Source organism: Olea europaea, unplaced genomic scaffold, assembly GCF_002742605.1.
Source record: "Olea europaea var. sylvestris unplaced genomic scaffold, O_europaea_v1 scaffold3946, whole genome shotgun sequence".
NCBI lineage: Eukaryota > Viridiplantae > Streptophyta > Magnoliopsida > Lamiales > Oleaceae > Olea > Olea europaea.
Window position 1 is genome coordinate 1 of NW_019259004.1, and position 22816 is coordinate 22816.

At 37.8% G+C, this 22816-nt stretch overlaps 5 protein-coding genes and 1 pseudogene across 5 annotated transcripts; 5 read left to right on the forward strand and 1 right to left on the reverse strand.

Annotated features, from left to right (window-relative positions):
* Nucleotides 1-681: 681 nt before the first annotated feature.
* Nucleotides 682-1575, forward strand: LOC111387213 (40S ribosomal protein S11-like). Its single transcript, XM_023011754.1, has 3 exons — nt 682-917; nt 1000-1089; nt 1170-1575. Exons 1-3 carry the CDS (start codon nt 697-699, stop codon nt 1258-1260), a joined length of 402 nt encoding a protein of 133 aa, XP_022867522.1. The 5' UTR covers nt 682-696; the 3' UTR covers nt 1261-1575.
* Nucleotides 1576-3036: 1461 nt separating this feature from the next.
* LOC111387214 (flotillin-like protein 4) lies at nt 3037-5406 on the forward strand. The gene is made up of 2 exons (XM_023011755.1): nt 3037-4188; nt 4635-5406. The coding sequence occupies exons 1-2, from the start codon at nt 3262-3264 to the stop codon at nt 5157-5159; spliced, it is 1452 nt and encodes a 483-aa protein (XP_022867523.1). The 5' UTR covers nt 3037-3261; the 3' UTR covers nt 5160-5406.
* Nucleotides 5407-10383: 4977 nt separating this feature from the next.
* On the forward strand, nt 10384-11279 carry LOC111387216 (40S ribosomal protein S11-like). Its single transcript, XM_023011758.1, has 3 exons — nt 10384-10619; nt 10702-10791; nt 10872-11279. The coding sequence occupies exons 1-3, from the start codon at nt 10399-10401 to the stop codon at nt 10960-10962; spliced, it is 402 nt and encodes a 133-aa protein (XP_022867526.1). The 5' UTR covers nt 10384-10398; the 3' UTR covers nt 10963-11279.
* A 1459-nt stretch (nt 11280-12738) lies between these two features.
* Nucleotides 12739-15108, forward strand: LOC111387215 (flotillin-like protein 4). Its single transcript, XM_023011756.1, has 2 exons — nt 12739-13890; nt 14337-15108. The coding sequence occupies exons 1-2, from the start codon at nt 12964-12966 to the stop codon at nt 14859-14861; spliced, it is 1452 nt and encodes a 483-aa protein (XP_022867524.1). The 5' UTR covers nt 12739-12963; the 3' UTR covers nt 14862-15108.
* A 1999-nt stretch (nt 15109-17107) lies between these two features.
* On the forward strand, nt 17108-19632 carry LOC111387212 (annotated as a pseudogene).
* On the reverse strand, nt 19483-22373 carry LOC111387211 (hydroxyproline O-arabinosyltransferase 1-like). The gene is made up of 7 exons (XM_023011752.1): nt 22271-22373; nt 21962-22163; nt 21764-21861; nt 21611-21680; nt 21220-21291; nt 20869-20982; nt 19483-19875 (listed from the first exon to the last, which is right to left on the reverse strand). Exons 2-7 carry the CDS (start codon nt 22151-22153, stop codon nt 19816-19818), a joined length of 606 nt encoding a protein of 201 aa, XP_022867520.1. The 5' UTR covers nt 22154-22163; nt 22271-22373; the 3' UTR covers nt 19483-19815.
* Between the last annotated feature and the right edge of the window lie 443 nt (nt 22374-22816).

Below are 22816 nucleotides of genomic sequence, written 5' to 3' on the forward strand. Positions count from 1 at the left end.
TATCCTTGGAAACTGCACTTCAAAAACTTGAATTATCGTTATCCTCTGATGCTCGGACTCTTCGAAATAGTTGGAGTACCCGTGTCGGACAAGACACGACATGGGTATGGGTATGAGATATGTGTCGGATCCTTCAAATTTTCATCAGACACTTCGTTGTTTTTGTTTTTCTTCTTTTTTTTTTTTCTTTCCTTTTCTTCTTTCCCAGTTCTAATTAGTTCTCCACTAAGTTCAAATTATAATCAAGTCCCTTGTTTGCTATTTTATATAACATTTAATAATGTCTATAATTGAAAACTAAATCCCAAAATTTAATTTTATTCGTCTCAACTCCTTATTCAATATCCATTTCCTTCTTTTGTGAATAATTGATTTTGATTTATTCAAAATGACTTCTTGAATTAGTAAAAAAATTGAACCTTGAAAGACGTATCCACGTACCCGAATCTGAAAATTGGACTCTTTTTAACCATGCTCCCGTATCCTATATTTTAGAAAATAAAAGATCCGATACCTAGATACGTTCCCATACCTGATACCCGTACCCAAGTCCGAGCATCATAGTCATTATCCATCTTTTTTTCTTTTTCTGGGGGTTTTGAGTTTGAGGCATGCCTTTTTATCTTAATGCTTGGTGTTTGACACATTTGGGAACAGTGTCTCTCAGAGGAGCATGTTTATAAAAAATATCATCTTATGAGAAATGTTCTATATTCTAGTGTTTGGGCTTCACTGCAATTTATTCACTGTACTCATAAACACTTCTTTCTAGCTACCTATATCGACAAGAAATGCCCTTTTACTGGCGATGTTTCAATCAGGGGCCGTATTCTTGCTGGGACGTGCCACAGTGCCAAGATGATGAGAACAATCATCGTTCGTCGCAACTACCTGCATTGGGTCAAGAAGTACCAGAGGTGTGACCTAATCACTTTGTCTGATTTCTATTTTTTAGTTTATATATTACTTTATTAATCTGTATTAATATTTGTCTTCCAGATATGAAAAGAGGCATTCAAACATTCCAGCACACGTCTCTCCATGCTTCCGTGTGAAAGAAGGAGATCATGTCATAATTGGCCAGTGCAGGTTGGGATTAAAGCTACTTTATTCACATATCTTATAAATGAAACTCTGATATTCAATTTTAGGATACTTTGAATTTGCAGGCCATTGTCAAAAACGGTGAGGTTCAATGTTTTGAAGGTGATCCCAGCTGGTTCTTCCAGTCTCGGGAAGAAGGCATTTACAGGAATGTGAGTCTAGGGTTCTGAATTTCTTGGTTCAAAAAAGTGTTTGGAAAGGCCGTCTGAGACTGTCTTGTTGAAACTATGGTGATGTTGACTTGCTGCAAGAGATTGATATATTTTGTATTTTACCAGATGCTAAATTATATTCTCATATTAGCCAGTTTTGGAATTTCTCAATTTTCTTGATCAATTTTAGTAGTTTGGGATCTCTATTTTCTTATCAAACCCTCTTTAGCCACCAACTCTAGTAAGTTCTTATTTGTAGTTTCATGAGAGGTGAATCAACTCTCTTAAATTTTCAATCGTTGATTGGTTGGGTATCAAATATAGGAGCTTATTTAGAAATAATTCATTTCTTTTCGTTGGTTTTGGTAGCCAAACCAAAATGTGAAATCTGCAATCTACTTATAAACGAAATTGGCGCTGGACGGCCAATTGAATTGGATTGATTGTATAGCTAACTAAAGCAAGTTTTGGTATGCTTTGACTTGTGCATTGAAGACATGTTTCGTGGGGGTGAAGGACAGTTTTATAGGAAAAAGAATTGGTGCGATTATGTCAAGTGCTATATCGGAATACGTGCTATGGTAGCGATGGAGGATGTGCTCTTTCAGCAAGAGGATAAATATCAAGAAATTACCCAGACTAACCATTGTTGGCGATGACTTTTTGTTGTCAGACTTAAATTTTAACGTTGTAGCCTGTAAAATAATAAAGAATGATATCTTAAAAAATGGGCGAACTGCCAAGAAATCCCAATTGGCCTATTCAATGGTATGAAGCACATGAATGTCTTCGAAACATCCTTAATTCTTAAAGAAGTATAGCTGTTATTCTTAATAACCAAGTATGGGGTTTAGACCAGGTAAAAATTCCTTAAAATAAATATGCTTTTTCATACTTGGCAGGAAGAAACAGTTGTTCCTTTTTTTTTCTTTTTTTCTTTTTTTTTTTTTTGTCTTGTCAACTCCGCAATTTGTAGCGAATCTGGTCGTACATGGAATGAAGTGGGTTCTGGATTGTAATCTAAGAAATTTAATCATTTTAAATGCGATGATATAATTATAATATCGGGACGGAAATTCACTTTTACCTCTATGGCATTGAAGATTAAATTCAAAGGACTATGTTTTTGGTTTAACTTGAACTTTTGGATGACGTGATTTAAGTATAATGATCGTTGTCATTTGTCTTCCTCCGGAAGAAAAAAATGAATTTGACTTGCATGTGAGGAGGTGTATTCTCTAAGATGTACATAAATAGATTCATTCTCGTTTCTAACAACTTAAACTTTTAGATGAGGTGGTTCAACATGATATCATGATATATAAAAGACTTGAATTCAAGTCTTATTGTTGTTTATTGTTAAAAATTGTGTATACACGTATCTTTTTAATAAACATAAATACGACAGACAAGCAACAAAGCGTGTTAAGGAGTTCATTCAAAATACGTAAACGTGGTTGGGACTTTTAAACAAGGTGCTAGCAACATGTATTTCTTCTCCTTCAAGGGGTCATATTACATATCAGACTACTGCAGAAAACGAGTTGGGAACATTTTCAATATTGTCGTTCACTGGCATTAAGCTGAAAGGCTCCATTTGTATCATCTTTATAAATCTTATCGATTCATTGGCATTGACTTAGAAGGCTCCATTTGTATCATCATATTATAAGGAAACCATCTTATTTAACTCATTAAATTCTATATTAATGTCTCTTTACTTGCGTTGGTTTTGTCAATGATTTAACCAGCTGTCGATCCTTGTATCTTTGCTACCACTAATTTGAACTTATTAAGGCCTAATTATCATAGTATTAACTATTAAGCAGTGAAAGTTTGTTGTAAATTCCACGCAAACATTATATTCTTGAATTATTCTCCTCTGTAATCTGACTTTAGATATATATATATATATACCCCTTTTATCTACACAATTTTGTAGTTCAATTCAACGTTTAAAAGCTTCCACAACACCATTTTGCCACACTTCCACCCATAGGCAACCATGTATAAAGTTGCAAGTGCATCCGAGTACCTAGTAATTACTGGAGTAGGCATCACCGATATTAAGATTGCGAAAAAAGCATGGGTTCTTCCCGGTCAGTCATGTGCAATCTTTGATGTCTCCCCGGTTAACTACACCTTTGAAGTGCAAGCGATGAGTGCCGAGAAGTTACCATTCGTCCTCCCGGCAGTCTTCACTATAGGGCCTCGTATTGATGATGAAGGCAGCCTCCTAAAGTATGCCAAGCTTATCTCGCCTCATGACAAGCTCTCAAACCATGTTAAAGAACTTGTTCAGGGTATCATCGAGGGGGAGACTCGTGTCCTGGCGGCCTCAATGACCATGGAAGAGGTTTTTAGAGGGACTAAAGAGTTTAAACAGGAAGTGTTTGAGAAAGTACAACTTGAACTTAACCAGTTTGGGCTGTTAATCTATAATGCCAATGTCAAACAGCTTGTGGATGTGCCTGGTCATGAGTACTTCTCTTACTTGGGTCAAAAGACTCAGATGGAAGCAGCAAACCAGGCAAGAGTCGATGTTTCTGAAGCCAAAATGAAGGGAGAGATTGGTTCAAAGCTTCGAGAAGGGCAAACGCTTCAAAATGCTGCAAAAATTGATGCAGAAACCAAGATTATATCAACACAAAGGCAGGGAGAAGGAAAGAAAGAGGAAATAAAGGTGATGACTGAGGTCAAAGTTTATGAGAATCAAAAGGAGGCTGAGGTGGCAGAGGCAAATGCAGAACTGGCTAAGAAGAAGGCCGGATGGGCTAAGGAGTCACAGGTGGCCGAGGTGGAGGCTTCAAAAGCAGTGGCACTCAGGGACGCTGAGCTGCAGAGGGAGGTAGAGAGTATGAACGCATTGACACGGACAGAGAAGCTCAAGGCTGAGTTTTTGAGCAAAGCTAGTGTTGAGTACGAAACCAAGGTATAGATACTTGTTGCACACTCTCGGATGAGAATCGATTCCTTTGCCTTTCTAGCTGGTCGTGTCCTCTTTTGACACCCATCAAAGCTAATAAACAGTGACAATTGATCATATATATATGTGTGTGTGTAAGTAATTACTTCGAAGGGACAATTTTTGGTTAATAGAGATTTTATCAGACCACTTTGCTGAAGATATATAACAGAGATTAAACTTCCATGAATATTTACGTGACTTTATTTGAGTACTAATTAATTAAGTTCATCAGAAGCAAGTTAAAGTCCGTGTCATGAATCAACCTGGATCCTACCCAGGACATGATTATCATAATGCCTATTTGATATTTTTTTTTCTTGATTATCTAAGAAATTGTGAAGTTAGATGAATTATGAAACAATTATGCTACTCTTTTATCTTTCTAATTTGATGTTCTCATGAAAGTGAAGGTACAAGAAGCAAATGGGGAGCTCTACAGGAAACAGAAAGCTGCAGAAGCATATCTATATGAAAAGGAGAAAGAAGCACAAGCACAAAAAGCAGCAGCCGAGGCAAGTTTTTACGGTCGCCAGCAAATCGTAGATGGAGAATTGTATGCAAAGAAGAAGGAAGCAGAAGGACTCGTAGCCGTAGCAGAAGCTCAAGGAATTTATATACGCACCCTGCTTGAGGCGTTGGGAGGCAATTATGCAGCCCTGAGGGACTACCTAATGATCAGTGGTGGAACGTTTCAAGAGATTGCCAAAATCAATGCTGAGGCTGTGCGTGGACTACAGCCCAAAATCAGCATTTGGACAAATGGAGGCGGAGAGGCAGCCGATGGTGCAGGAGGCGGTAACAACGCCATGAAAGAAGTAAGTGGTGTTTACAAAATGTTGCCGCCATTGTTTAAGACTGTGAATGAGCAAACTGGGATGTTACCACCAGCTTGGATGGGCACATTGACGGACTCTGCTCACTCTACCAGGAATTGATATGATACCAGAAGATCAGGAACTTACTTTTTCGAAGTGCTTTTAACTAAACATATTCTCTATTGTGCTATGTTTCCTGTGTTATCTTGTTCTTTTCATCTTCGTGTTTTTTGCTTGTATTTTGGTAATTTGAACATTTTTCTTGATTCATATGCATGGTTGAAACTTGAAAGTAGAGATTTGCTTGCAAGATGTGTATATTGCACGCGAAAATAAACGCAGTACCTTTTGTGGGTTTTTATTTTAACTTGACCTCTCTCATTTTCGTCCATTAAATAATCTTAGTTACTTTTCAAACAGTATGTTTATACGAACTTGGTCAGCATAGAGTTGTTGGTGAATCTTAATTAACTCAAGCTCGATAGTGTGAAGATATGGTTCACCTAACCCCACCACCTAATGTTGTGAGTTGATGGGAGTGAGGTTGACACAATAAGGTCTTCCCTTCATTTGGCAGAGGCATGGTCTTCTTCCTACCCCTTCATTATGTACACTCTACCATTTTATATTTGAATAAGGGGGCAGCTCTCAGTCTCAGTAATTCCCAGCAGCAGCAGCAGAAAGAGGAGCTCTCGGTCTCTTTCATTCCAGCAGAAAGGTGGAGCTCTCGTTTTAGCAAAAGGGTGGTGGTTCTTCATTGGTTTTCCCCTCTCTCTTTGGAAGGCAATTGGCATAGCATGGAGGTTGTTCCTGAGCCTGAAAAAACACCCATAAAAGGAAGAAGAAGCTGCTGAAACGAAGAAGAAGAAGCTGGACAGATTTCTGAACAAAAAGGGTTGTATTTTTCCATTCCCGTTTTTTTTTATTCTCTAAGCTCGGTTATATTGGATTTCGAACTGGAACCCCATGAGCTTCACCATCCACTTCTGATATTCTGGATTAATTACCTTTTGCTCCAATAAAAATTTCAAGCTTCTTTGGTTGGTCCTAATACGAAACGATAGCCCAAGAGATAATGTCTCCACTTTTGCATAGCAAAAACTATAGCCATGAGTTCTCTCTCATACACAGTTTTCTCCCTGCCTTTCGGATTCAGTGCATGGCTAAAATAGGCGATGGGGCGCTGATCTTGCATCAACACCGCTCCCAATCCATAACCGGAATCATCTGTTTCCACAACAAAAGTTTGAGAAAAATCTGGTAGTCCCAAGACTGGCAACGTCATCATCTTCACCTTCAACTCCTGAAAAGCCTTCTCCGCCAACTCATCCCAATAAAAGTTTTTCTTCTTCAACCTCTCAGTTAATTCTTCTATAGTACCCCGTCAATCCCAAGAAGCCGCTAAGCTCTCGAAGGGACCTCGGAGTTGGCCAATCCACCATTGCCTGAAGCTTCACCTTATCTACTGCGACCCCTTGTTGACAGATAATATGCCCCAGGTATTCTATTTCTTGTTGACCAAATATGCACTTCTTCCTATTTAAGTACAGCTGTTGTTCCTCCAGTATTTTAAGAACCCTTCTCAATTGCTCTCGATGCTCCTCTATATTCCGACTGTAAACAAGAATGTCATAAAAAAAAAAAATCAGCACGGACCTTTTTAACTGATCCTTAAAGATGTCATTCATCAATTTGTTAAGCCGAAGGGCATAACCAAAAACTCGTAATGCCCTTCGTGAGTTCGAAAGGCTGTTTTAGGAATTTCGTCCGTTGCCACCCGAATTTGATGGTATCTAGCCTTCAAATCCAGCTTAGAGAAAATAGTGGCACCATGCAATTCATTCAACAATTCTTCTGTCACCGGAATTGGAAACTTATAAGGCACTGTCACCTTGTTTAACGCTCGATAATCACACAAAACCTCCACCCTCCATCCTTCTTCTTAACCAACAACACAGGGCTGGAGAAAGGGCTCACACTAGGCCCAATGATGCCAGCTGCTAACATCTCCTCCACCAATTTTTCAATCTCATTTTTCTGACTGTAAGGGTAGCGATGCAGCCTGATGCTTACAGGCCTAGCCCCAGGCTGTAGTACAATCGCATGGTCTCTGCCTCGACGTGGTGGCAATCCCCACAGCTCTTGGAAGATCCCTTCAATTTCCCTTAATAAACTCTCCATCTCCTTCGGCAACTCTGCCTACCTTCCAATCCCGTTGTCTACCTCGACCGACAAACTACCCAACTCCAACAAGATTCCCTCCCCATTTTCCTTAAATGCGTTCATCATTGTTTTCAAGCCAACTAATGTTTTACTCAAATTGGGATCCCCTTGTAGGGTAATTGTTGTCTTTCCCACCTAAAATCGCATCAACAGAGACTTCCAATCAACGGACACTCTCCCCAACGATGACAACCATTTCATCCCCAATATAACATCAGAACTGCCCAACTCTGAAGGAAGGAAATCATCAATAATTTCCAGATTTTGGAGCTTGAGGACAACTCCTTTACAGACCCCAGCTCCTTGCATAGCAAAACCCATTCCCATGATTACACCGTAGCCCATCGTCTCTGTTCGGGGTATTTCCAATTGCTAGACCAGTTCTGCCGAAATAAAATTGTGTCGCACCATAGTCCACTAGCACCACTACCTCTTGTTCTCCAATGACCCCTTTAATCTTCATGGTGTGGGGCGAAGTTAATCCCACCACCGAATTGATAGAAAGCTCCATCGCCTCACCCTCTTTTCCCAACAGTTGATCTTCGTCCCCTTCCGGTCATAAGTCCCTCTCTTCCCCGACCATCGTTGGATCCTCATCCTTGTGAACCAACATTACTTGCAGCTCCCTGTTCTTGCGATGCCCAATGGTATACTTTTCGTAGCACCGAAAACACAGCCCCTTCTCCCTTTTCGCCTGTAATTCCGCTTCACTCAGCCTTTTGAAGGGGGTACTGCCTTTCTCCCCACGACCGGTGGCAACGAACCCATGATTGGGTTAAATCAGGAAAAGTACTTGGAAGGGGGAGGATTGGGATTGACGTTTGGGAATGTTCTGAACAGCATCAGAGAGTTTCTTGGTGGGTTGGGACTGAGTTGGGCTGGATTCATGAGTTGAGAAGAGAATCCACCTGCCCTATTTCTTGCTGGACCGACCCACTGCCCTTGCCCCAACATATTCTTCTCATCTATCCTTTGGGCCATTTCCATTATTTCTTCTAGCCCATTGGGCCGTAGCACCCTTAACTCAGTCTTCACTTCTGCCTTCAGCCCGTTAATGAAGTGGCCCTCTAATAGTCGGTGTGGAATTTTCGATAAGGGTGCAGCCAACGTCTCAAACCATTGCCGGTACTCCCTAACTGACCCCTCTTGCCGGATAGCTAAAAATCTCTCCTCGCCAGTTCCCCCATAGCTTGCTTGGAAACGATTAAGTACTAATCCCTTCAATTCTTCCCAGTTTGCTACCCTCTTACGCATCTGTTGCCATTGATACCAAGAGAGGGCTTCTCCTTCAAAGCAAATTGTGGCTGCCTCCAGTTTTTCCACCTCAGAAATCTGTGTAAGGTTAAAATAACATTTGGCCTTAAACACCCATCCTTCCGGATTATTTCCTTCAAACACCGAAATCTCTAGTTGCTGGTTTCTATAGTCCAGGCGCCACAGTCCTCCAGCTGGTTCTCCATCCCCAATTGTTACTGCTGAATTCCCAGTGAACTCAGAAGTAGGAACTTCCTCCGGTCCTTTCATTTTCCGTTCCCTTTGTAGATCATCCCAGCTGTGCATTACGAGTTTGAATTGCTCCATCATTAAACTCATGTTCTTCTCTATACCATGAATCCGCTGCATTTCGGACTTCATCACTTCCATCCCAGCGTGAATAGTTTTCGTTCTTCCCTCCAATTCCCCTACACGATCAGAAAACATCATTCTAGGAATCTCGCTCTGATACCAAAATGATATAATCGTGTTGCCACAGTAGTCAAACAATCAGAAAATAAGGAAATCAACGCAGCAAAAATACGTATATCACCGAACAGCAAGGCCAACTCAATGGATTTTCTGTATTAAAATGAATTCTGAACTAACATCAACTGTAGACTATTCTTCACAACAATTAGAAGAAACTGAAATAAAACAAATGGCAATAAAAAAAATGGATAGGTGGACGTTTGAGAGGTCCAGACTCTCCCCAGATTTCTCCTGATATCTTCCCCCCTTTTCTCCTCCTTTTGCCTCCTTATAAACTAAACACTAACCGAATTTGTTGTGAGCACATGTTGGCTGGTTTTCTCTTCCCTGTTCTTCCTTTTCTGCCCTTCCTTCCCTTTGCGTCTCTGATATTTAATTAGCACAGGTGGCCTATCAGTTGCTTAGTTAACTTCCCAGGTAGTTGAGTCAATTCACTATTCACATTGGCTAAAGTTTGCTTTTTCTCACATAAAGGACTCTTTAGAGAAGTTTGCCTAAATCATCAGGCAGCAGATATACTGGAATGTTTTTGCATTTCTTGCTTATGTGCTTTAAGGAAAATAAGTCTCGAGGATGTTATTATTACTACTAGGGATTCCATCTTTATCTTCTCATGTGTAAATGTAAGATGAAATAGTACCTTGTACATGTTACAATTATTAGCTGATGTAGATATGGTACTGCTCACCCATCTATATCCTTGGAAACTGCACTTCAAAAACTTGAATTATCGTTATCCTCTGATGCTCGGACTCTTCGAAATAGTTGGAGTACCCGTATCGGACAAGACACGACATGGGTATGGGTATGAGATATGTGTCGGATCCTTCAAATTTTCATCAGACACTTCGTTGTTTTTGTTTTTCTTCTTCTTTTTTTTTCTTTCCTTTTCTTCTTTCCCAGTTCTAATTAGTTCTCCACTAAGTTCAAATTATAATCAAGTCCCTTGTTTGCTATTTTATATAACATTTAATAATGTCTATAATTGAAAACTAAATCCCAAAATTTAATTTTATTCGTCTCAACTTCTTATTCAATATCCATTTCCTTCTTTTGTGAATAATTGATTTTGATTTATTCAAAATGACTTCTTGAATTAGTAAAAAAATTGAACCTTGAAAGACGTATCCACGTACCCGAATCTGAAAATTGGACTCTTTTTAACCATGCTCCCGTATCCTATATTTTAGAAAATAAAAGATCCGATACCTAGATACGTTCCCATACCTGATACCCGTACCCAAGTCCGAGCATCATAGTCATTATCCATCTTTTTTCTTTTTCTGGGGGTTTTGAGTTTGAGGCATGCCTTTTTATCTTAATATTTGGTGTTTGACACATTTGGGAACAGTGTCTCTCAGAGGAGCATGTTTATAAAAAATATCATCTTATGAGAAATGTTCTATATTCTAGTGTTTGGGCTTCACTGCAATTTATTCACTGTACTCATAAACACTTCTTTCTAGCTACCTATATCGACAAGAAATGCCCTTTTACTGGCGATGTTTCAATCAGGGGCCGTATTCTTGCTGGGACGTGCCACAGTGCCAAGATGATGAGAACAATCATCGTTCGTCGCAACTACCTGCATTGGGTCAAGAAGTACCAGAGGTGTGACCTAATCACTTTGTCTGATTTCTATTTTTTAGTTTATATATTACTTTATTAATCTGTATTAATATTTGTCTTCCAGATATGAAAAGAGGCATTCAAACATTCCAGCACACGTCTCTCCATGCTTCCGTGTGAAAGAAGGAGATCATGTCATAATTGGCCAGTGCAGGTTGGGATTAAAGCTACTTTATTCACATATCTTATAAATGAAACTCTGATATTCAATTTTAGGATACTTTGAATTTGCAGGCCATTGTCAAAAACGGTGAGGTTCAATGTTTTGAAGGTGATCCCAGCTGGTTCTTCCAGTCTCGGGAAGAAGGCATTTACAGGAATGTGAGTCTAGGGTTCTGAATTTCTTGGTTCAAAAAAGTGTTTGGAAAGGCCGTCTGAGACTGTCTTGTTGAAACTATGGTGATGTTGACTTGCTGCAAGAGATTGATATATTTTGTATTTTACCAGATGCTAAATTATATTCTCCTATTAGCCAGTTTTGGAATTTCTCAATTTTCTTGATCAATTTTAGTAGTTTGGGATCTCTATTTTCTTATCAAACCCTCTTTAGCCACCAACTCTAGTAAGTTCTTATTTGTAGTTTCATGAGAGGTGAATCAACTCTCTTAAATTTTCAATCGTTGATTGGTTGGGTATCAAATATAGGAGCTTATTTAGAAATAATTCATTTCTTTTCGTTGGTTTTGGTAGCCAAACCAAAATGTGAAATCTGCAATCTACTTATAAACGAAATTGGCGCTGGACGGCCAATTGAATTGGATTGATTGTATAGCTAACTAAAGCAAGTTTTGGTATGCTTTGACTTGTGCATTGAAGACATGTTTCGTGGGGGTGAAGGACAGTTTTATAGGAAAAAGAATTGGTGCGATTATGTCAAGTGCTATATCGGAATACGTGCTATGGTAGCGATGGAGGATGTGCTCTTTCAGCAAGAGGATAAATATCAAGAAATTACCCAGACTAACCATTGTTGGCGATGACTTTTTGTTGTCAGACTTAAATTTTAACGTTGTAGCCTGTAAAATAATAAAGAATGATATCTTAAAAAATGGGCGAACTGCCAAGAAATCCCAATTGGCCTATTCAATGGTATGAAGCACATGAATGTCTTCGAAACATCCTTAATTCTTAAAGAAGTATAGCTGTTATTCTTAATAACCAAGTATGGGGTTTAGACCAGGTAAAAATTCCTTAAAATAAATATGCTTTTTCATACTTGGCAGGAAGAAACAGTTGTTCCTTTTTTTTTCTTTTTTTCTTTTTTTTTTTTTTGTCTTGTCAACTCCGCAATTTGTAGCGAATCTGGTCGTACATGGAATGAAGTGGGTTCTGGATTGTAATCTAAGAAATTTAATCATTTTAAATGCGATGATATAATTATAATATCGGGACGGAAATTCACTTTTACCTCTATGGCATTGAAGATTAAATTCAAAGGACTATGTTTTTGGTTTAACTTGAACTTTTGGATGACGTGATTTAAGTATAATGATCGTTGTCATTTGTCTTCCTCCGGAAGAAAAAAATGAATTTGACTTGCATGTGAGGAGGTGTATTCTCTAAGATGTACATAAATAGATTCATTCTCGTTTCTAACAACTTAAACTTTTAGATGAGGTGGTTCAACATGATATCATGATATATAAAAGACTTGAATTCAAGTCTTATTGTTGTTTATTGTTAAAAATTGTGTATACACGTATCTTTTTAATAAACATAAATACGACAGACAAGCAACAAAGCGTGTTAAGGAGTTCATTCAAAATACGTAAACGTGGTTGGGACTTTTAAACAAGGTGCTAGCAACATGTATTTCTTCTCCTTCAAGGGGTCATATTACATATCAGACTACTGCAGAAAACGAGTTGGGAACATTTTCAATATTGTCGTTCACTGGCATTAAGCTGAAAGGCTCCATTTGTATCATCTTTATAAATCTTATCGATTCATTGGCATTGACTTAGAAGGCTCCATTTGTATCATCATATTATAAGGAAACCATCTTATTTAACTCATTAAATTCTATATTAATGTCTCTTTACTTGCGTTGGTTTTGTCAATGATTTAACCAGCTGTCGATCCTTGTATCTTTGCTACCACTAATTTGAACTTATTAAGGCCTAATTATCATAGTATTAACTATTAAGCAGTGAAAGTTTGTTGTAAATTCCACGCAAACATTATATTCTTGAATTATTCTCCTCTGTAATCTGACTTTAGATATATATATATATATACCCCTTTTATCTACACAATTTTGTAGTTCAATTCAACGTTTAAAAGCTTCCACAACACCATTTTGCCACACTTCCACCCATAGGCAACCATGTATAAAGTTGCAAGTGCATCCGAGTACCTAGTAATTACTGGAGTAGGCATCACCGATATTAAGATTGCGAAAAAAGCATGGGTTCTTCCCGGTCAGTCATGTGCAATCTTTGATGTCTCCCCGGTTAACTACACCTTTGAAGTGCAAGCGATGAGTGCCGAGAAGTTACCATTCGTCCTCCCGGCAGTCTTCACTATAGGGCCTCGTATTGATGATGAAGGCAGCCTCCTAAAGTATGCCAAGCTTATCTCGCCTCATGACAAGCTCTCAAACCATGTTAAAGAACTTGTTCAGGGTATCATCGAGGGGGAGACTCGTGTCCTGGCGGCCTCAATGACCATGGAAGAGGTTTTTAGAGGGACTAAAGAGTTTAAACAGGAAGTGTTTGAGAAAGTACAACTTGAACTTAACCAGTTTGGGCTGTTAATCTATAATGCCAATGTCAAACAGCTTGTGGATGTGCCTGGTCATGAGTACTTCTCTTACTTGGGTCAAAAGACTCAGATGGAAGCAGCAAACCAGGCAAGAGTCGATGTTTCTGAAGCCAAAATGAAGGGAGAGATTGGTTCAAAGCTTCGAGAAGGGCAAACGCTTCAAAATGCTGCAAAAATTGATGCAGAAACCAAGATTATATCAACACAAAGGCAGGGAGAAGGAAAGAAAGAGGAAATAAAGGTGATGACTGAGGTCAAAGTTTATGAGAATCAAAAGGAGGCTGAGGTGGCAGAGGCAAATGCAGAACTGGCTAAGAAGAAGGCCGGATGGGCTAAGGAGTCACAGGTGGCCGAGGTGGAGGCTTCAAAAGCAGTGGCACTCAGGGACGCTGAGCTGCAGAGGGAGGTAGAGAGTATGAACGCATTGACACGGACAGAGAAGCTCAAGGCTGAGTTTTTGAGCAAAGCTAGTGTTGAGTACGAAACCAAGGTATAGATACTTGTTGCACACTCTCGGATGAGAATCGATTCCTTTGCCTTTCTAGCTGGTCGTGTCCTCTTTTGACACCCATCAAAGCTAATAAACAGTGACAATTGATCATATATATATGTGTGTGTGTAAGTAATTACTTCGAAGGGACAATTTTTGGTTAATAGAGATTTTATCAGACCACTTTGCTGAAGATATATAACAGAGATTAAACTTCCATGAATATTTACGTGACTTTATTTGAGTACTAATTAATTAAGTTCATCAGAAGCAAGTTAAAGTCCGTGTCATGAATCAACCTGGATCCTACCCAGGACATGATTATCATAATGCCTATTTGATATTTTTTTTTCTTGATTATCTAAGAAATTGTGAAGTTAGATGAATTATGAAACAATTATGCTACTCTTTTATCTTTCTAATTTGATGTTCTCATGAAAGTGAAGGTACAAGAAGCAAATGGGGAGCTCTACAGGAAACAGAAAGCTGCAGAAGCATATCTATATGAAAAGGAGAAAGAAGCACAAGCACAAAAAGCAGCAGCCGAGGCAAGTTTTTACGGTCGCCAGCAAATCGTAGATGGAGAATTGTATGCAAAGAAGAAGGAAGCAGAAGGACTCGTAGCCGTAGCAGAAGCTCAAGGAATTTATATACGCACCCTGCTTGAGGCGTTGGGAGGCAATTATGCAGCCCTGAGGGACTACCTAATGATCAGTGGTGGAACGTTTCAAGAGATTGCCAAAATCAATGCTGAGGCTGTGCGTGGACTACAGCCCAAAATCAGCATTTGGACAAATGGAGGCGGAGAGGCAGCCGATGGTGCAGGAGGCGGTAACAACGCCATGAAAGAAGTAAGTGGTGTTTACAAAATGTTGCCGCCATTGTTTAAGACTGTGAATGAGCAAACTGGGATGTTACCACCAGCTTGGATGGGCACATTGACGGACTCTGCTCACTCTACCAGGAATTGATATGATACCAGAAGATCAGGAACTTACTTTTTCGAAGTGCTTTTAACTAAACATATTCTCTATTGTGCTATGTTTCCTGTGTTATCTTGTTCTTTTCATCTTCGTGTTTTTTGCTTGTATTTTGGTAATTTGAACATTTTTCTTGATTCATATGCATGGTTGAAACTTGAAAGTAGAGATTTGCTTGCAAGATGTGTATATTGCACGCGAAAATAAACGCAGTACCTTTTGTGGGTTTTTATTTTAACTTGACCTCTCTCATTTTCGTCCATTAAATAATCTTAGTTACTTTTCAAACAGTATGTTTATACGAACTTGGTCAGCATAGAGTTGTTGGTGAATCTTAATTAACTCAAGCTCGATAGCCATGCAGCCGTTGGTATCATCCATTTGTATACATATTCGATGCAAATATTAGATGAAGTGGTGGGCATCACTGCTACTTTTGAGCCATGCTTTTTATCTTTATGTTTGATATTTAAATCATTCGGGAATTATGCAAGTCGAAGCATGTTGACAAGAAAAATTCTCCTAAAGGTAACGTTTTCACTGTACTTACGAGCACTGATTTCCAGGCACTTATATTGACAATAAATGCCTGTTCACTGACGATGTTCCATAAGGGGCTGTATTCCTGCTGGGACTCGCCACAGCGCCAAGATGATGAGAAGAATATTTCTATGTAAGAACCGCAACCGGAGTTGAAAACTAATTACTTTGAATCTAATTGCTTTATCCTTTGGTTGTCTCTAAGAGCCTGTCTGGATGCAGCATTGGGCAATATAACGGATGAATTTTTTTATTTTTATTTTTATTTTTTATATGATTGAATACTGTTTCATCCACCTTACCAAACGATCAATAATCACCTTTATTATATTCTTCATTTTTTCAAGATATGAGGAGATATTCATTATTTCATCACACACGACTTTAGTGTCAGCAAGGGCTTTTATGAGACTTTTGTTAATCTTTGTAGTTGATATCGAATTGCCTTGAAGGATTAAAGTTCATATTTCTTAGTCGAATCTTACAAAAGAAATCTTGAATTAAAATCTACCAAGAAGTAGATCCTAACTAAATGTGCAAGAGCATCTCCAAAAAATTCTTTAAACACAAGATGCTCTCTATTTAAAAAAGTCAATCTTTAAAATAATACTTCAAGGAATTCTTTAAATTAACATTTTAATTTAGAGAAGTGAGTTTGACTTTTCAAATTTGGAGAGTCAACTTCATTCTCTATAATTAAATGCATTCAAAATATTTCATTTTTCAACGTAGGAAAATAATAAAATAATCTAGAGAAAATCTTGTCAATATAAAAGATAGAGAAAAATAATAAATATTTTTTTAGAGAAGTAAAATTAAAAATTAAATATAAAGAGCTTGCTAAAGAATTTCAAAATTTTAACTCTCTAAATTTATAGATATTCTTCAAATGATAAAATATGCTCTTTAAAAATAGAAAGCCTCTAAACTATGCACACTTAGTCAAAATTTTACAAAAGAAATTTCGAAATCTGAACTAATGGACAAGTATTATATACTATTATACTTTTGTCAAATCTCACAAAAGAAATATGAAATTAAGATCCACCCATAGGCCCTAAATGAACAAATAAGATGTGAAGTCAGCTCTCTAATTCATTTTTCATGGAGTTAATGCATTGGATAACGAATTAGATCCCGTTTGAGCCCCATTATTTCTCATTACATTAACTTAAATTTCTCTCTCCTGCTTTTAATCATACAATTTTCAATAAAATAATATTACACGCAAATAAAAAACTTTTCAATCACTCATTTTTCAAAAAAACATTATTCATCTCATTATAGTCTACAAATAATGAGGCTCAAACGGCCCCAATATATAATTACACACGTAGGCTTGGACTTGTAGCCGAAAATGAATTTTTTATAGTAGAATTTATATAATTTTATCACATAGAACTACAATACTACGAAGTTTATTTTATATTAAAAGCTATCTAGATAAAACTTGCCATTACAAATAATTTTTTCCTACAGAAGGTTTTAACACCCACTAACAAGAAGTGCAGCCCCTCAAATTTGATAGCGAGTCAATTGCATCAAAACGTTCTTGCAAAAAAGGAGATGGATCAAAAAGTAAAAGCAACTCCACGTTACCCCAGAAAACTATTGTTGCTTCAGCAAACAATCAACCTTGGGACCTTCTTCAACCTAAGGATGTGATGAGAACAACTCTGTTATGTAATTTAATATAACAATCTTGCTGTTGTTTGCAAGCAATGAGCGCCAAGAAGCTGCCTGTCGTCATCCAGGCAGGCTTCACAGACTGGACCTCATACTGATGACGAGGCAAGCATCCTGAAGCATGCAAAGCTTATCTCTCCTCATGACAAGCTCTCCATCCATGTTAAAGAACTCGCTGAAGGTGTCATCGAGTGTCTTGGCAGCCTCAATGACCGTGGGACGGACTAAAGAGTTTAAGCAAGAACTGTCTGAGAAAGTACAACTTGAACTTTACCAGTTTGGGCTGTTAATCTACATGCCAATGTCAAAACAGCTCAGCGATGTGTGAGGTCAAAAGTACCCTTACTTGGGTCAAAAGACACGGATGGAGGCTGCAAACCAGGCAAAATTTGATGTTACAGAAGTCGAAATGAAGGGGGAAACAGGTGCAAAACTTCGAGAAGGAACACTTTAAATCGCTGCAAAAACTGACACTGAAACCAAGATAATATCAACCCAGAGGCAGGGAGAAGGCAAAAAACAAGAAATCCAGGTGAGGACTGGTGTATTAGAATCAAAAGGAGGCTAAGGCGAATGCAGAGTTGGCAAAGAAGGCAGAATGGGCTGAGGAAGCACAAGTGGCCGAGGTCGAGGCTTCAAAAGAAGACTTGGGAATGCTGAGAGCACGAATGCATTGACACAGACGGAGAAGCTCAAGGCTGAGTTTTTTAGCCAAGCCAGTGTTGAATACGAAACCAAGGTATGGATACTTGTTGCACAGCATATGCTTTTTAATACACTCGCACAGTAAAGAGATTACTTACCACATCTAGATTCTAGAGTCTACATATATTGACTTGATTACTAAGACATAACACCTCTACCAGATAATTTAACAAAGAATTTAATTGTTAGGTGAATGCTGAAACAGTGATCCTGTATTTTTCTTCCTAGCTGGTTTTCTGAAATTTATCACTATCTAAATCTGATTACTGTTGTCATGAAAACAAAGGTCCAATAAGCAAACTAGGATCTCTACAAGAAACAGAAGCCGAAGAAGCATGTCCATACCAAAAAGAGAAAGAAGCACAAGCACAGAAAGCAGAAGCAAACGCTACTTTTTACAGGCAACAAGTAGTAGATGGTGAACTGTATGCAAAGAAGAAGGAAGCAGAAGGGCTAATAGCCAAAACACAAGACTCTTCTCAATGCAATGGGAGGCAACTATGCTGCCTTAGGGATTGCCTGATGATCAGTGGTGGAATGTTTCAAGGACTACAGCCCAATATCAGCATTTGGACGAATGGAGGTGGAGAGGCTGCAGATGGAACCAGAGGTGTTAATAGTGCCATGAAAGAGTTAGCAGGGGTTTACAGAATGTCGCCACCATTATTTATGACAGTGAATGAGCAAAATGGGATGTTGCCACCAGCATGGATGGGCACCTTGGATCAACTCCGGTCCCCCTACCAAGGGTTGATATGATGTCTAAAGATCAAGATTTATTATTATTATTATTATTTTTGCCTTTTGTTGAAGGGGATCAAGGAGTTACTTTCGAAGTCTTTCAAACTCTATAATCTCTATGGTGCTCCGTGTCATTTTTGTTATTTAGATTTGCTTCACATGCTTTCATTTTCGTTTTAACTTTGATTAATTTTAAAACAGGAATTTTGAATTTCTTAATTCAATGCAGACTCTTACTTTTCATGATATTTTGTCTTTATTTCTTGAGATATTGGTAATTTGGAAATATATCTTGATTAGTCTGGTCTATTTTCTACAGAATATTCTAATTTACATTTCTATTGAAACGATAAAGTTTATGTGATGATTATGAACGTTCCATCCTTAGCTAACGAAGGCAAGAAATATTTAGCTATAAAAATTATATTCTACACTTGATGCCACAAAATATATGTTCGTCTTCTTATTCTTCTACGGTGAGCATCAACATTTATAATCTGTAACCTTGAAACCTCCTGTTAACCTAGAACTCAAATATCATGCTGTAACAAGTTAATTTCCCAACCTTATCAAGACCTGGATCAACAACTGGGAGTCACTTTTCTTCTCAAAGACAACAATTAGCATGGAGAAATATACAGACATTGCACTGAGTATATAAATCACATTCTTGGAAAGGTGCATTATGTAGTACTAGATTTGCTCAATGTGTTACTGAGTCATTGCGTGCTCATTTGTCTACACGCACGCATGTAAGTTTTTCTTGGGAGTTTAGGTAGCGATGCTAGAAATGTAAACTACAATAGGTCATCTGGTACATGAAAATAGTATAACTTTGGCCGCATGTACTGGTAATTATTCCAAAATCTGAGAATGCCAAACCGTTTGACAAAATAAAATTTCATTTAAAGGCAAATTGTTTCGATATCCATGCAACTGGTAAAAAAAGCTATAATTTGACTGATAGGTAATAAATTGTGTCAATTAAACAACAGACATGGTCCTGTAATGTACATGCCTCACAAGGGAGGTCCCTCATATATCAGTATCATGAGAGCACTATACCATGGTTCCAATAAATCCAAAAATGCAAAGTGAGATACATACAGCAATGCCTCGAGCTTTCTGAAACACCATGAAGGGGTGGAGCTAAAATACAAAAGTAAGTTCAAATTTATCTAACCTGCAGCATCTTTCAGTATCAATTGCATGTATCTTCATCGTGATTCCTGTAAAGCATCGTTTATCTATTGACATTCAATATGACTTCTTTTCAGGAACCCCAATTTGGAATATTAGCAGTGGCTTCATTTACCATTTTTACCAGCGTAACCTGCCACATTATAGATTAGCTTTTAATCTCATCACATGAATAATATTGGGTGGAAAGCCAACATTATCTCATGTCAATTGAAAATATAGTTTTGAAATAGAGTTGTATACATGAAAAATAGAATAACATTAGCACAAACAACAAATGAGCTAGGCCACGAAGACAATATGTAGCACAAGTCTTGCTTATACACAGAGCCACATAGATATCTGACAAGAAATAAGAATATAACAACCAGATGCATTGCACTATGCTGTGTATAAATGATATCATATTTTTCCAACTGTCAGTTTCAGATGAAAATTTTAAGGCGAATGACTTGTTTGCTGTATGTGCATATAATGTGACCAGTCATATGAAAAACACGAAAAGTATAATATATACTTGCTGTATTGTATTTAATGACTTGTTTGTGCTATGTGCATATAATGTGACCAGTCATAAGTAAAACACAAAAAGTATAATATATACTTACTGTATTGTATTTTTTCAGTTAGCCGATAAGCGAGTAATTTATAAGAAGTTTAAGGACATCCGATCTGAAGTGAAAATTATAAGAAAAACGTTTTACAGTTATGTATATTATGCGAAACCATATTCCCAAGCATGTACACAAGTTCCTAAACATAATCGATGACCCAATTTTATCTTTCTCAACAAGCATGCAAGTTTCCTGCAGCTTTCTATTGGCAAATTAGTCACCAGTACATATTTACCAAGCATGCTAACCTCGCTCTTTAGGAGCACTAGGAGCTAAATCAACCTACTTTCTAGATGGAACAACAAAAATTATCTGTGTCTATACTTCTCAACAAATTGGTAGATTGGATAGAACTTTGAAAGCTACATGTTTTGTAATGCCAGATTGACAAGGTTAGACTTCTCAGACAAACTATAATTCCCGGAAACAAAAAAAATATAATAATTAAGACACATATTTACACTGTAAAGTACAGAGCAAAACGACACGTGCACAGGGTGAAAAGAACATACCACACTTTCTGGGACACCAGGCGGTGGCAGTGGAAGGTTCCTAGGAGGCCAGCTCTTATCATATGATCTTTTGTCAAATCTCCACTCTCCAATCTTTCCGTATGTCAAGTGGCCCTGAATAGACATTCTTATAAACTAAAAGTTCCATTCCAATTTCCATCTTCCTCTCTCACCAAGTCATAAAGGAAGAGAAGATCATATATATGTGTGTGTGTGTATATATACACGTGCGCGCACACACACACACATACACATATATGTATGTATATACATATATATTTACATATATGTAGATAAATATAAATGATTTATGTTTAATGCTAAAAGAAATAGCTCAAATGTTTCCCCTACCTGCATATCATAATCGCATCCATAAGTGTAATGAATTATGTATGACTTGCCGATCGCCGTATCCCAAGGAGGCTGTTTGGCAGTTCAAAAGAATGATTATCATTAAGTCACAAAACCATAAGCAAGAAGCTACAAGAAATTTGTAAGCCTGCATATTCTGAAAAATAAGCAAGTCTGTAGTTTTACATTTAATGGGTTAAGGTTGTAATAGGAGGAAAAGAAAGGGCAAATAAAATCTAAAAGGAAGGGAAGGTAGCATTTTGCCATTTGCATGTTACTTATAAAGTTCTTGTATGATAATTGAAAAGGAGATATTCTTAAAGATGACATGACCATCAAGTGGCAACAATAGAATGTGCTTCAGACAACAAGAAAGCAACAATTACTAAACCTGAATCATGAATTCCTTGTATAAGACGTTACCCACACCGTGAAATGCTGAAGCAACAGCATATGCATACCTACATTTCAAAGAAGAAGAACAAGAAGACTCAAAAACTTTACTAAAGCCCACAAAAATGAACTTAAGATAAAGGTTTCTTACATCTCAAGTACCCAACCAAAAGCTTTATCTGCCTCAGGATCCTTCTTCATTGCCAAGGAAACATTCATCCAAGTGGGAGCTATCTTTTTTAGGGCATCCTAACATCATTTAACAGAATAAAAAAGTGCCAAAGGTCTTATATAAATGAAGAGAACAAGAATCAAACTAACAACTATGAGGCTGGAAAATAAAACATACCTTCCCCACAATGACAGGAGAATTCCCAATGGGATCGATGTTAGTTATTGGTCCTCTTTCCTCAGGGAAAAACTTCCGCAGTACAGACTCATACTTTTTAGGCTCAATATAAAAGAAAGGGAATGCAGCACCAAGGCCATCTCTAGATAGATTTGGGATGGGCTTGACTAAAATGTGGTCTGGCTCCGCCATCAAAATGTAGCTACGCAAAGTAAAATTCCCATGAGACTACTGAGTTTACAGGAATGCTGAAAAGATGAGAAGATTAAATCATATGTAATTGAAATTTCTCAGCATGTTTTAGCATACTCTTCTTTAATGTTTGCTTGTTGAAGCCACTGCACAAATGCCCATGGTCTGTTTAGAACTATATATCCCTGAAATAGCAAAATACAGTGAAGATAAGCTGAGATAACTTACCAAAGGGAACACAGTTACTTTTTTAAACCAACAAGCGTCAACTAAACTATCCTCGGAACTTCAAGATGTTTCTTATTTGCAAAAGCTCAAGTTGACTATTCTGGATAAATACTCCTAGGGTAGCCAACAGACAGGAAACCCTTACAGTGGTTGGAACTATATAGAATAACTGATAGTCCACATGGACTAAAAGTTGACGAGGAAATCTAAAAGCAAAGAATTCTTAATTTCTCTGATGAGCAGGGGAGAGATGTTCTTGAATATGTTTTTTGAATGGCAACAACTAAAAGATGATTTACATCAAATTCACTGATTACAAGTTGACACAACAGTAATTTGGATGATTTCAGCAAGACCCTGCCTCGATTTGTTTGCAGCAATCATGAGTATCGCTACAATAAATTTTCATTTCAAATCCAATCAAGTTCATACTGC

Excerpts from the sequence above, each read along its gene's own strand:
- LOC111387214 (XM_023011755.1), top strand. The coding sequence starts at position 3,262 with ATGTATAAAGTTGCAAGTGCATCCGAGTACCTAGTAATTACTGGAGTA. Across the intron at positions 4,189-4,634 it reads GTGTTGAGTACGAAACCAAG|GTACAAGAAGCAAATGGGGA; the intron begins GTATAGATACTT and ends ATGAAAGTGAAG.
- LOC111387216 (XM_023011758.1), top strand. The coding sequence starts at position 10,399 with ATGAGAAATGTTCTATATTCTAGTGTTTGGGCTTCACTGCAATTTATT. Across the intron at positions 10,620-10,701 it reads TGGGTCAAGAAGTACCAGAG|ATATGAAAAGAGGCATTCAA; the intron begins GTGTGACCTAAT and ends TTTGTCTTCCAG. Across the intron at positions 10,792-10,871 it reads GTCATAATTGGCCAGTGCAG|GCCATTGTCAAAAACGGTGA; the intron begins GTTGGGATTAAA and ends TTGAATTTGCAG.
- LOC111387215 (XM_023011756.1), top strand. The coding sequence starts at position 12,964 with ATGTATAAAGTTGCAAGTGCATCCGAGTACCTAGTAATTACTGGAGTA. Across the intron at positions 13,891-14,336 it reads GTGTTGAGTACGAAACCAAG|GTACAAGAAGCAAATGGGGA; the intron begins GTATAGATACTT and ends ATGAAAGTGAAG.
- LOC111387211 (XM_023011752.1), bottom strand. The coding sequence starts at position 22,153 with ATGGCGGAGCCAGACCACATTTTAGTCAAGCCCATCCCAAATCTATCT. Across the intron at positions 21,292-21,610 it reads ACAAGGAATTCATGATTCAG|CCTCCTTGGGATACGGCGAT; the intron begins GTTTAGTAATTG and ends ACTGCCAAACAG. Across the intron at positions 20,983-21,219 it reads GATGCGATTATGATATGCAG|GGCCACTTGACATACGGAAA; the intron begins GTAGGGGAAACA and ends ATGTCTATTCAG.
- LOC111387213 (XM_023011754.1), top strand. The coding sequence starts at position 697 with ATGAGAAATGTTCTATATTCTAGTGTTTGGGCTTCACTGCAATTTATT. Across the intron at positions 918-999 it reads TGGGTCAAGAAGTACCAGAG|ATATGAAAAGAGGCATTCAA; the intron begins GTGTGACCTAAT and ends TTTGTCTTCCAG. Across the intron at positions 1,090-1,169 it reads GTCATAATTGGCCAGTGCAG|GCCATTGTCAAAAACGGTGA; the intron begins GTTGGGATTAAA and ends TTGAATTTGCAG.